At 44.9% G+C, this 14,518-nt stretch overlaps 1 protein-coding gene across 4 annotated transcripts in view; it reads left to right on the forward strand.

The window, feature by feature from the left end:
* LOC138246373 (sodium-dependent neutral amino acid transporter B(0)AT2-like) overlaps nt 1-14,518 on the forward strand; it is a 278,385-nt gene that overhangs the window by 255,401 nt on the left and 8,466 nt on the right. For all 4 annotated transcript variants that reach the window (XM_069200937.1, XM_069200938.1, XM_069200936.1 and 1 more), the window contains one exon: nt 13,745-13,907. In XM_069200937.1, the coding sequence (XP_069057038.1) occupies nt 13,745-13,907 (163 nt within the window). The remainder of the gene's footprint in view (nt 1-13,744; nt 13,908-14,518) is intronic.

Raw genomic sequence — 14,518 nt, forward strand, 5'->3', positions numbered from 1 at the left:
TTGCGATCAGTTCTAAAAATGTTGAATTATTTTTATAAAATAGAGTACTGTCCCGGCAAGAAGAATGCAGTGGCAAATTGCCTATCTCGTTTATCGACTGAAGCTAATGAAGATGAGGTTGGTGAACGGGAGTGGCTTACTGTAGGAGACTGGCCTGGTTTGTAGTGGGTACCTTGGGTACTTACACCAGGTCCAGTTATCCCTTATTAGTGAAATGTAGTAGTGGTCAAGCAGCATAGGCTGATAAAGGTAGCTATACTAAAGCAGCTTAGACTGAACTAGGAAACATGCAAAGCTCCTGCAATACCAGTTACACAGTACTTATACACAAGTAAAGACAATACTCTGTGTTACCAAAAATAAAGGTAGTTTATTTGGGTGACACAAGGCCAAAAATATCTTAGAGGCAATACTCCTTCTGGAGGTAAGTATTATAAACAATATATACACTAGACACCAACATAAGGTAAGTAATCAGGCATAGGATAGTGCAAACAATAGGAAATGCTATAGAATGCAATGGGAGAAAATAGGTCTAGGGGCAACACAAACCATATACTAAGAAAGTGGATTGTGAATCACAAATTCCCCCCCTAGACAAGTGTAGTGTGTAGAGAATCGCTCGGAGAGTAAGAATACAGTCAAGGTAAGTAAATTACCCCACCCCAGAGCCCAGGAAAGTAGGAGTAAAGTACTGCAAGTTTCCTTAGGACACACTACAAGTCGTGATTAGAGTTATTGCAAGAACCAAGCAGGACTGCAAACAACAAATGGTGGATTCCTGGACCTGAAGACCTCCAAAGGAAGGACAGGAGCCCCTGCCAACCCAGAAGAGGGTGCAAAAGAAGAGTCCCGGGTTGGACGAAGACTGCAGAAATGCACCCAAGGAAGATGTCAGCGGGTTCTTGCGTGATGCAATGGATGTCCCACGAAGAGATGTTGGATGCAGGTGAGTTTTGGCGCTGGATTCGTCCAACAAGCCTTGGTTCCGGCAAAGTTTCAGTTTGTGTCAAAATGGCGCTGTCTGGACCCAGGAGGGACCTGGGGGACTCAACTCTGCGTGAGGAGGAAGATGGAGCTCTCAGCACTTCAGAGAGCCCTCAGATGACCAGACAGCACCTATGGGAGTCCCAGGACACAGGGACAAAGGAGGTGAAAAATGTGGTTGGTGCAGCACTACAAAGGAAGGTCCCACGCCGCCGAAGGTCAACTCGGCAAGTTGAGCATCACAGGATAGAGTGCTGGGGACCTGGGCCAGGCTGTGCACGAAGGAATTTTGCAAATAGTGCACAGAGGCCTCAGGAGTTGAAGAAGACACAGTGCACAGGGGTACTGTCGTACTCGGGGAAGGCAAGCTCTTACCTCCTCCAATTTGGGACAGCAGGACCTCAGGACAGTCTGTGTCGAAGGGGTCCACCACCTGTGTTCCAAGGAGCACGCTCGTCGCCAGAAGAGGAGCCCAAGAGAACCGGTTGTTGACGTAGAAGGTGCCTGCTTGAGCAGGGAAGTGACTCCGTCACGCCACAGGAGATTTCTTCGGTCCTTTTGGTGCAGGGTGAAGACTGGGAGTCTTCAGAGCATGCACTCCGTTAAATCTGTTGCAGTTGCTGGCTGGAGCTGAAGTTGCAGAGGAAAAGTATCCCTTCTGGATACTTCGTTGCTGTTACAGCGGTTCCTGGAGCAGTCGCGGTCGATCCGAGGTCAGCGGATGAAGCAGTAGTTGCAGAGGATTCCTGCTAGAAACTTGCAAGGAGAATCTGAAGAGAAACCCACAGGCGAGACCCTACATAGCCCTTAGAGGGGGATTGGCTACCTTATCAGGTATGGACCTATCAGGAGGGGTCTCTGACATAACCTGCTGGCACTGGCCATTCAGAGGCCTCCGGAGTGTCCCTACACCTTGGAAAACAGGATGGCTGAAGTCTGGGACACACTGGAGGAGCTCTGGGCACCACCCCTGGGGTGGTGATGGACAGGGGAGTGGTCACTCCCCTTTCCTCTGTCCAGTTTTGCACCAGAGCAGAGACTGGGGGTCCCTGAACCGGTGTAGACTGGCTTATGCAAGGAGGGCACCATCTGTGCCCTTCAAAGCATTTCCAGAGCCTGGGGGAGGCTACCCCTCCCCAGCCTGTTACATCTATTTCCAACGGGAGAGGGTGTAACACCCTCCTCCCAAAGGAAATTCTTTGTTCTGCCTTCCTGGGACTGAGCTGCTCAGACCCCAGGAGGGCAGAACCCTGTCTGTGAGGTGGCAGCAGCTGAAGCTGCATTGCAAGCCTCAGAGAGCTGGTTTGGCAGTACTGGGGGTCCATGGTGGAGCCCCCAGAATGCATGGAATTGGCTCCCCAATACCAGATTTGGAATGGGGTGGACAATTCCATGATCTTAGACACCTTACATGGCCATATTCGGAGTTACCATTGTGAAGGTACATATTGGTATTGATCTATATGTAGTCCCCGCACTCACAAAGGTCCGAGAATTGGCTCTGAACTATGTGGGGGCATCTTTGTTATTGCAAGGATGTCCTCACACTTAGTAACTTTGCACCTATCCTTCAACAAGTGAAGGTTGGACATGTAGGTGACTTATAAGTTACTTAAGTGCAGTGAAAAATGGCTGTGAAATAGTGTGTGCACTATTTCACACAGGCTGCAATGGCAGGCCTGTGGAAGGGTTTGTCTGAGCTCCTTATGGGTGGCAAAAGAAATGCAACCCATAAGGATCTCCTGGAACCCCAATGCCTTTGGGACCTAGATACCATATACTAGGGACTTATAAGGGAGGGACCAGTGTGCCAATTGAAATTGGTAAATGAAGTCAGTAGCCTATAGTGGCATTTAATGTGACCACCCGGTGCATCAAAGCTACCAACTAAACATGAAAAGTCCAAACCTGTCTGGAAGGCAGTGTAGGGTGAGAGGGGGGGAGAATGCAGGGAACCCCAGTGGATTAGATTGGGATCTATAGAGAGCAATAAGGGATTGCATGCTTGTATTTGAAGTAACAAATATCTGAGGACAGTGGAGTATCCACTGGTAGAGAGTGAAAAAACGAATGCTCCATGGAAGAAAATTGGTCTGGACATTTAGGGTCCGTGTAATGAGATGGGTTCTTGTCCCAAATATAACATGATAGTTGTTGATTATCATTCAAGGTGGCCGAAGGGTAATGAAAATGATCAGGTGACTACCCAGGATATGATCAAATGGAGGAGTTGTGGGGGAGAGAGGGAATACCAGAAATATTAGTAACTGACAATGGTGTACAGTTTGTATATCAAACCATGAAGGATTTTTTAAGGCAGAATGTAGTACATCAAATCAGAACGCCAGTTTAGTACCCCCAAATTAACGTTCTTGTGAGAGCTGGAACAGACCTCTTAAAGAAGGTATACAATTGGCGTTGTGTCATGGTGGTCAGTGGAGGAGTGCAGTAAGAAATTTGGTGTGACTTATCGCACAACGCCAGACAGCGTAGCTGGGAAAATACTTTTTGATGTCATGAGGGAAAGAAAGTTAAGAGTGACATTATCTAATGAAGTGGAAAGGAAACGCTTGAGGGTGCTAGTTTTAAGAAGTCTTTTGAATCCATTCACTTAGACAATGAATTATTTGTATAGTGTGTGCTCCACATAATGTTTTCTATACATTTGTATTCTCTGGTATAGGCTTGGTCCCATTCCAGTGCACATATTTGGCAACAGATATGTTTATTTATGTACGAGCACCTTGAACATATTTATGATTAATTACAGGAAGATGCGGCCATCTTGAGGGTCATTGTTGCCATATTTATATTACATTAGTTTTAAGACGCCTCAGGTTGACATCATGGAGAAGTTCAGGGTGGGGTTATTGAGTGCATATGAAGAAAGGTCGAAAAGAGCCAGGTTCTCTGAACCTTTACAAGTAAAGAAAGTGAATCAATATACCGTAAAACTGAGTGATGGAAATGTGTGAAATTATAAAAAGGTAGTGAAAGTACCTGATTGTATTTCAAGAAAGAAGGGAAGTTGTGATATTGAGTCACAGAAAGTAAGAATTCCAAAGTGTGTTGGACTGGGTCAATGAGGAACCAGGCAGGTTCCAAGGTGATACAATCACTATGTTATGCATTAGTAGAGTGTTATAACAATTCGTTTTTGCAAGTGTAAGGATGTAAATATTTTTTATTTTTTATTTTTTGTATTTTAATGTATTTGTTTATTATAGCATTGTATTACTTTGTTTTTCATTGGAACGTTGTCTATTGAGGGAGATGTGTTACATCCTGCTATTTAAGAAAGGCTGTTGTGACATCCTTTAGGGAATGTTATGCTAGCGTTCTCGGCCTTGTGCAGGCTTGGAGCTTGGGGAGAGTTCAGAGTTAAGACTGCTGGCTGGCAGGCTCCCTCCTTGTCTGTTGGGGCTGAAATAAAGGAACTTTCTTCAACATACCTGTTATCTTGGCTGTTATCTTGACTGCATCTTTTCATATTGCTACCTCTCAAAGGATAAGCATTTGTTTTCATCTGTTTCAAGCAGTTGTTCCATTCCCTTCGTTTACCTACTTTTTCCTTCTGTAAATGAAGTAGTAAGAGTGACACCAACCCCTTTTTACACTCTAGTTCAGGTATTAATTCTAATGGATGTAATTGTGTTTTAGAAAGTAATTATTTTGACTAAAAACTGCAGATAGGCACATAAAAATAGTTTTAGTAGGTGATTTCTGATTGTAGAACTACTACTGGATCCCACGCACGAACAAAGACATTCTGGGCCACGTGTATGTAGGCTTTTTTGGTCTCAAACAGCTGATTCGCAGAATCCAGGCGTTTGCAACAAAAAAAAAACATTTTCCTATGAACAAAACTCTGTTTTGAGATTTGGTAACCTACTATCGAATTGCAAAATGGGTTACTGATTCGGTATTAGGAGGGGGCGTGTTAAGGGCGTCCTTTCCTAATAGCGAGTCGCAGTCCTATATACAAATGTTTTGTGACTGAAATACGGTTGCAAAGCAGTTGCTTTCAAACACCAATTTCAACTTGGTGCAAACGCATTCGCAAATGGGAAAGGGTTCTCTTCCCCTTTGTGAATGCATGCAAAACGTTTTTTCAGAGCAGACACTGATGCCATGGACCACTGCCTATTCTTAAAAAAAAAAAAAACTGAAACGTTTCAATTTTATTTTTGAAACGCATCCTGTTTTCCTTTAAGGAAAAAAGGCTGCAAATTTTTTTTAAACTGATTTGTTTAAAAAGCAGTCACGTACTTGGTGGTCTGCTGACTCCAGCGGGCCACCATCCCTGTGAGTGCTGGCCTTTCCCAATGGATCACAAATTGCAACCTGCCTCATGAATATTAATGATGCTGGTCCCGTGTGGCCCATTTGGGAATTGCGAACAGTGTCTCAGACACTTGTATATCAGGTTTCATGACTTGCAAAACCTGATGTTTGTACATGTGGCCCTTAGTGTTTTACTACTAAGATCCTATGATAGAGAACCACGATTCCCTCTTAGTCTCTGCCTCTTCACTATGATCTTGGCTTTCTCTTTTTTACTTCATCCCTAGTACCTTCACTTGGCTCTTCCTCTAGTGCTGTGTTTTTATCTCCCTTGTTCATCATTCCTGTCCTTTCGTAGGCTCTGTCCTTCCTACTATGATTGCATTTCACAAGTTTGTTAGGAGTATTTCTGCACTCTGCCTTATGTGTTGTGATCTTATTTCCCTGCTTCCCCTGGTGCCAGACTGGATCCAGATGTTTTTCACTCAATCAGTAACTAGGCGACTTACACCATCCCCTGGATAGCAGGCCTTTCCAACTGCTTGGCCCTTGGATTTTAAACGCTGTCTGTGACCTAGGCTAATTCACACACACCCCTCTAGACGTTGCCAGTGAAATCTTGCTGGCTGTCTCTGACAAAGTCAGGAACACCCTAGCACATAAAATTCACGACTGCCAGGATGCTGTGAAATATATCATGAGGGTCCACCTTGACACAGTGAACAGTGTAAAGGCTTCCATCATTGACATGTTGTTAAATCGGTCCACTGCACAGAGAAAAGATTGACTCCTTTGTAGACCAGCTGCACTCCTGCTTCATCACAGGCCGGTCAGTTTCACCAACAGATCAGGAAATTCAGGGGATACTTGTGAGGCCTAGCTTATCGCCAGCCCTCACAGCCCATACAGCGGCCAACTCAGCCCTCTTGTAATGCCGGAGGATCAGATGGTAGCTGAGGTAACAGACACCACAAGAGACATCATTCTTGTTCCACATCACCTGCCACAATGGCAACAAGCCATTTTGATTTTCCCTTCCAGGGTCATGCTCCGCAGGTTGGTGGTAGGATTTGAATTTTGCTCCGTGGCTGGAAAGGTGAAACATCTGATTAGTGGAGACACTGCAAATTTTATAGGATTACTCTCTGCCCTTCAATAGCCCATTTCCTTCAACCTTTGCATCCCATTCATTTTCACTAACAATTCAGCAGATCATGCCACCATTCTTATGCAGGAAGTCCAGTCTCTTTTTGCCAAAAGGACCATTGAGAGGGTTCCAGATGTAGAGAAAGTCAAGGATTGTTACCCCTGCTGTTTCTTGGTGCCCAAGGAAGACAGAGGAATCTGGACAATTCTACATCTTCACCTCCTGATCGACTGTGGAAGGATAATTCTGAGATGCTCACTTTGGCCCAAGTTCTTCTCCCTGATTCTGGGTAGATTAGATGGTTTCCATGGAACTTCATTACACATTTTCATGTGACTCTTTTGCAGTCCCACAGATGGTGTTTTCGCTTTAAAGTAGGTTAAGAACATTTTCAATTTGCAGTTCTACCCTTCTGCACCAATTTTGTCCCTCTGGTGCTGTGAAAGTCGCAGTAGTAACTGCCATTTTCACAGGTTGGGGATAAACGTTTTCTCATACCTCGATGACTGGCTGCTAAACGCAGACTTGCCACAATAAGTTGAGGACCACCTCAGGATGATAGTCACTCTTTTTTTATCCCTGAGATTTTCACCAGTTAACCGAAATCCCATCTGATGCCTGCACAGAGTCTTCATTTTATAGGTGCCATCCTAGACACTATGGCATTCAGTAGCTTCCTCCCACCGCAGTATAGGGTGTTTCGGGCTCAGTCCTGTGTTCCAGTGTAGACCATTGTGAAGCTTCTTGATCTCCTAGCTTCAAGTAGCCTCTAGGTCCCTTGAGCCGGATGGCGCATGTGGGCCTTGCTGTTGTATCTCTGCCTTCAGTGGGCAGAACACGGGAGCTGCCTGTCCAGCAGCATCTGTATTTTGAAGGAGATAGCTCTGGACCTTTGTTTGTGGCAGATGGATACCAACTTGTCATGTAGCAGGCCATTCTTCCTACCCCAGCCAGAGCTCCCACTAGTTTAGATGCATTGTCTCTGGGTTGGAGCGGTCATTTGGGAGAAGTGGAGATCAGGGCTTACTCCAGTGTTGGAACTTTCAGAGATCCACATGCTTGAATCCTTCCCCGTCATTGAGATGGGAGTCCCCGGTACATTATAAGAACAATTCAATGTTAAGTATAGTGCATGAAGGGAGTCTCCGCTGAGCTCTGCTCAGACACACCTCTTCAGTTATTCCTGGAAATGTGTTGCTAAATTTCTCTACTTCACCAGTTGTCTCTTACACCAAATATTTTATCTGGTGTTTTCTCAGATTTGTCTTCACCAGTAATGTCTGAGAAGGAGAAAAGGAGTCTTCAGAGCCTGTAAGACCTGTGGAAAGAGAGGCTCCACTTTGAAGATCCACATAAGAATTGCATTTATTGTCTTTATCCAGAACACCCAGCTAAAGACTGGAAGGTATGGCAGACCTTTTCTAATAAAGCCTTAAAGGACAGAGAAGGGAGGCTGCTGAATTGGCTCCAGAAGCTGAAATCAAGATAAGAGCCTCTGTCAGTTTCTCACTGTGAGGATTCATCCACATCTTCCAGAAGGTTGCAAAAGAGGGAAAGGTCACCTCACTCCTGTTCTTCCAGTGAGCAGCCCAAGAAAGCCTAAAAAACGACCACTCATGGGCCTCATAAAGGCTGCGATTCTTCAGGTTCCCCTCAGTCATTCATCTTCAAAACACAGGGACTTAAAGGGACATACTTCCTCTTCAGAAAGACTAAAGTCTTCATCTGAATCCCTTGCACCACCTCCGAGGGTTCAGCATTCTTTTAAAAATCCTTCATTTGTACCACCTCTTTACAAAACGTCAACGAGAATTGCACCATCGACGAGAGCCTTGTTGTCAAGGATAAAAACAGTCACAGCAGTGTCGACGACGGCTTCCACAAACACTGTCTCCACACTATGTAGGACCTTGACTTTCATGACGATGACGACAACCTCGGCGAAGGCAACCTCAGTGAGACCATCGACATTGAAGATCTCTTTACCACTGACAGACCTCAAAGAGCCCTCCTTCAAGACCCAGCAACTTCTGATGATGACCAGGAGGAAGGAGAGCTCCAAGACAACACAGACTGAGATGATTATCTCATACTCACACCATAGTCTATTTCCCCTCCGCCAGTTGATTCACCACCAGAGGATATTAGGGGATTCCATAATTTACCACGAAATAGCTATGAAAATATTTGCACTTACTATGCTCACGAAGCAGACTGACTGCTTCCTTTATGACTTTAAAGAGCCCTTCCAAAAAACATAAGGTCCATGCCCATAGTAGACTATATTTGGGAGGAGGGCATTAAATTGAAGAGAAATCCAGCCATGGTTACTGCTGTCCTTCCGTGCCTGGATAAAAACTACAAAGCTCCAGAGGACTCGACTGCCTGTCTAACTGGGCACTCTAAACTAGACTCTAATCACTCAGGCAGCCCAGTGAAGATCAGAAAAATCCCTCCACTCCAATAACAGCACCCCCGGACACAGAGGGTAGATGACTTGAAAACATTGGTAAGTGCTTTTTGTCAGTGCCGGCTCTAAAGGTCAGGGCGTCCAATTCCTTGGCCCTCTTAGGTAGAGATGATAGGCAGCTATGGGCAGACAACACCCCATACTTAGACTACCGGAGTAAGCCAAAGCAGAGGCAAACATAATCCTGAAGGAAGGAGAACACACTTCCCTTACTGTGCGATTGATACCGCCACTACATCCTTTGGCCAGCATGCAGGAGCTGCCATTCTTAGGAAATACGGTTGGCTTTGTGCAACTTCGTTCAGGCTGGAGGTCCAAAATAAGATCCTGGATCTCCATTTGATGGGGAGACCCTGTTTAGCAAACATTTAGATGACGCCCTGCAAGCGATAAAGACTGATACAGACACAACAAAGTACCTAGGGACTCTTCAATTCAGGAAGCAGCCTTTTCAAGGCACCAGAGGGAGAGGCTGTCCATCATACAGGGAATCTTTCAGCAGTACAAATATCCCGCTCATTCCTCTTATCAACCAATCAGACCACAATACCTTCAAAAACAACCTCCACAGGCCCCCTACAGACCAGTGTCAAGAGGTAGAGCAGGACGCCAAGGAAAGGACACAAGTAATCGACAATGACTTTACCCAAGCTCCGGCTAGGAGGGTTTCCTTGACTTCCAAACTAGGAGGAAAGATTTCCCATTACATTTGGCGTTGGCAGCACATCACTTTGGACCAATGGGTCCCAGATTTTGTACAATTTGGTCACACTCTGGAGTTTCTGCAGATTTCACCAGCAAGACCTCCTCATACCCCAACCAAAAGCACCTCTCCCTATTCAAACGGGAGGTTCTGACTATGCTCCGGAAGGGAGCGATCAAAAGAGTTCCTGTTTCGGACAAAGGGAAAGAGTTCTATTTCCGCTTCTTTCTAGTTTACAAGAAGTGGAAGGAATGGTGTTCTCTTCTAGACCTCGGAGACTTAAATACATACCTCAAGAGGCAGTCGTTCTCTATAATAACACTGCAGTAAATCCTCCCACTTTTAAATCCTGGGGATTATATTTCCACTCTTGACCTTCAGGATGCTTACATTCACATCCCCATTCATCCATCCCACAGAAGATTTTTCAGATTCAAGGTAGCCAGAAGCCATTTTCAATGCAGAGTTCTCCCATTTGGCCTGAAGTCAGCCCCCAAGATATTCACGAAATGTCTGGCCCCAGTTACTGCATTCCTAAGGAAACTGAGACATCAGGTGTTTCCATGTTTGGACGATTGGTTAGTCAAGGCTCAGTCCAAACTAGAAGCACAGAGATCAACAACAGCCTGTTTGACATTGTTCAAAGAATTGGGCTTCACAATCAACATGAAAAAATCTAATTTTCAATCATCAAACACCGTCACTTTTCTGAGTGCAATACTGGACACTTGGCTCAACAAGGCTTTTCCTACAAGGGAAAGACAATTAAAACTCATAACATTAGCAAAATAAATTCAAAGGGAAATGTCTCTTTCAGTACGCCTCTATAAGTCTCTATTGGGAATGATGTCATCTTGCATTCCTCATTACGTTTTGCCATCAAATTATGCCTCAAATTTGATCTGAACAAGATCAAATGGTTTAGAAAATCTAACCAGTTGTTAGTGGCATTCAGCGCTCCAAGGAGAGGTCATCCTCTTTCCAAGCAAGATATTACTAGGTGGATATCTAGCACAAATCATTTCTGCCACTGAACGGCAGGAAAGCATTTACATTCTAGGACACATGTTCTCTCAACTAGAGCTGTAGCCACCGGCACAGCATTTTTTGCTGGTGTTCCTCTTCAGGACATTTGGAGAGCAGTCACCTGGAGGAAAGTGCTCACGTTTACTAAGCACTACTGCTTAGATGCGAAGCCTCAAGGGGATGTGGCAGTGGGTCAAGAAGTACTGAGACATCTGTTCTAGTAACAGTGAACTTTCTTTTTTCCCACATCCCAATATTAGATCTGCACATTGGTTAATATTTATTTCATATTGCCTGGTCATAACAACATAAGTAAGATTCAAATTCCTTTTCTTTTCCACAAGGTACTTACATAGCTTGATAACTGTTAAATGTATGTTTTACATTACAATGTGCTGCACTAATGCTAGCTACTCTGATTCCAGCATGAGAACCTCTGAAAATTCCAATACTGGAATAAGAAAATAAGTTACTTACCTGTAACTGTAGTTTTCCAGTATTGGAACCTTTCATTGATTCACATGCGACCCTTTCACCTTCCCAGAGAAGCTCACCATTTCTCTCCATCTATCTTTGGTTCTCAGGCACCCATGCTTTGGAAAATCTGAGGGACTGGAGCGTCTCACAGGAGTGTTCTAGAGGGCAAAGCAGCCTGATTGGCTGAAACCTGTCTCTGGTCTCTTTTTTAGATTGACTAGTAGATGGTGCTAAAGTGAAGAGCCTATGGCCTTCATGCATCATACTTAACATTGAATTGCTGTTATAAGGTACCGGGGGAGTCCATCTAGACGATGGGGAAGGATTCAAGCATGTGAATCTATGAAAGATTCCAACTCTGGAGAACTACAGTGGATCTAAAGTTACACATCAGTTTTCTGGAGCCTTGTGCCAGAAAGCTGGTTCTGAAAGCCTTTCTCTCGACCATCAATGAGAAGTCAGCACAAGCACCATGTATAACTACAACAAGCAGGATGGCATGGGTCTTGGATTTTTCTGCACCGGTGAAAAGGGCGGGGCCATCAGTGGATCTCCCTGATATCTAGTCATTTTGTGGGATTGTTCAACATCATGGTGAATAAGCTGAGCAGACATCAGCTGGCAGACCACAAATAGCATTTTTCTCCAGAGGTGGCTCAGGACATCTTCGCCTTGTGGGTCATGTCCTGGCTGGATCTTTTCCCCACCACCGAGAATGTGCAGTCTCAATTAATGCACACCGACATTTCCACTAAGAGTCTCCTTAAGAGACACGAGTCATCTGCAGTGAGGCGCAGGTCTTCCCACTGTTAATTCTCCTGCCTTGAGTTGTTAAGAACATCTTGATAGCTCTGGTTTGGGCCAGGAGAGTCTGGTTCACCTATCTGATAAGCCTGAGCATTTGCCAATTGTGGAAGAACATCCTGACTCGCCAGCCGGACATGGTCCTGCACCAGAATTTCCGCAGCCTACATTTCATGCATGAAGTTTGAGGTGCGACAGGGGAGCAGTTTCAGCCTTCTTGCTGATGTAGTGAATGTGATTCTTGTGGCCAGGTACCCACCAAATCTGTTCATTCATGTAAATGGGTAAAATTTGTGGCCTGGTTTAAGATTAAGCTGATGGGCAAGTTTCCTGATGTTCTGCTACTCTCCCTGTCTTTCACCCAGAAAGGCTTTGCAGTGGGAGCAGTTAAGGGTTGTATGTTGGCCTTTTAAGACTTTTTGCGTTTACCTGATCACCCTTCTTTATTAAAATCGCCAGTTGAGATTCACCCGTCCATAGCTATTATTTGCCACTGCTAAATGTCATAAGATTGTTCCTCATTGCAATTACTTCTACACACCGTGTTAGTGAGCTGCAGGTGGTGTCAGTGCAACCTTGATATACCTCCTTCTTTCCTGAAATGTTTGTGCTGTGGGTTTGTGTTTCATTTCTGCCAAACGTCGTGTCGCCCTCCCATGTGGAGCAGTCCATTTCCATCCTGCTTTTTGTCTTCCTACACCCCGCTAAGAAGGAGACACTTCATTAACTAGACTCAAAGAGAGATCTGTTTTTACATCATGTATGAAAAAGTACTCAATCAACTACTAGCCTTTTGTGGGCTTTGCTGATGCTAAGAAGGGAAAGGCGGTCCAGAAGCGAGCCCTGTTCAGTTGCATCATCCTGTGTATCAAGATATGCTCTACCCTCACTAACTGGGCCAGCTGAAGGCCTACAGACTATTCCAACCCTAGCCACAGCTGCTTCATCAGTGTTAGCAAGTATTGTTCCGGTACTGGATATGTACCAGGGCGCAGCATATTTTCATGTATATTTTCACCAAACACTACTCCTATGACAGTCAAGTCCGCAGTGAAAGCCATTTTGCCTTCTTAGTCCTTCAGGATTTCTTGGTGCTAGTTTTCTCCTGAGACCCTCTGCCTTTTGGGAGGCATTGCTTGAGTATACATTGAAAAGGTTAGGAATCTGTTGTTAGAAGCATCCATCACAAGAACAAGTTGTTTCAACTTCTTACTCTTTCTGGTAGACTTTCTCTGGCTGCAGATTTCCTCAATACCCACTCTCTCCCCATATTGTGTTGTGGACACATGTAACTGTTAATAAGGTCTCAAGTTAGACTAGGAACACTGTCTCCTCCAGTCTGACATCCTTGACCTGTGTCTGATATCCTTGACCTGTGTCTGAAATCCTTGACCTGTGTCTGAAGGTATATATACTGATATCTGCTCACGTGGGTAGCCCCTGGATGCAGCACTGTGCCATCACTTCTGGAGGCAGTATGAGCCTACCATGGACTGTGATGGCACCAACTTCCAACAAGTGCTTTGAACAATCTAGATCCAGTCTGGCACCTGGGGATATACAAAAGGTGTATCTAGAATGTAAGGAGCATGTTCTTCATATCCACAGTCATTCATAAGCTGACTCTTGCCTCCATCATATAGACCCCTTTAAGACCCTCACCCTATTGCTATGATTGAATCCTGCTACTTCATCCCCTGGGCGTCACTTAGTCCTAGGTCTTCTCCTTTGATCTTATCCTCCTTTTAAATCCCAAACTTTAGTTTCTTCCCACTGAGCCTCAGCGTTGTCCATGTATTCATCGAGGACAATACATTTGATCTCATGTTACTTGATTCGTCCCTAGGTTCATGGATGACATTGAAGAGATGCTAGGTTTCCGGCCCTGGCGCATCTATAAGTACATGTGGCAGTACATCAGCATCCTGGGCATGATCGGCCTACTACTGGCGAGTCTTATCTACATGGTGATCAAGAAGCCCACCTACCAATCCTGGGATGGTGAACAGGTGTGTAGGGGGAGTGATGTGGAGAAGGCTTGCCCTTAAAGCTATTAGGTGCATGATATGCAGTAATGAAAGTTCTTATACAATTGTGACATTTATGAATGCAATGTACAGCAAGTAAGGCTTTGAACCTGTGGGGCGAGTGGTGTGATGTGCATGATGTGCATCAGGGTCTAATCCTTTGGGTGCCTGTGGTACAGCTGACTGCTGCTGACGCAAAGAAGTGAATGATATGCAGCAGAAGTGGCACTGAGCCAATCGAGTGTGCAGCTTTGGGTATCAGTGATGATTAGTAGGACAGGCTCCGGTATTTTGAGGTGACCGATTTGGGGTACTTAATGTACTGAAGGACTGCCTCCAAGCCTGTCGGCGTATTATGAGGTGCAGTGTATGGAGCAGGTATGGCTGAATTTAGGAGATAAAATAACACCCCTACCCAACGCAGTTCACTGGTATATTAAAATTGTTTCAGGGATAGGAATCCCTCTCCAGAATACAGGATTAATTTGTGACCCCAGGCAAAACCTGTGACCTTCCATCTTATTTGTATAACGGCATCACTATGGATGGATCGGTCACTGGGATTACCTGTGTACTCCTGCATGCTCTCTAAG

Source organism: Pleurodeles waltl, chromosome 7 (genome assembly GCF_031143425.1).
Source record: "Pleurodeles waltl isolate 20211129_DDA chromosome 7, aPleWal1.hap1.20221129, whole genome shotgun sequence".
Taxonomy (NCBI): domain Eukaryota; kingdom Metazoa; phylum Chordata; class Amphibia; order Caudata; family Salamandridae; genus Pleurodeles; species Pleurodeles waltl.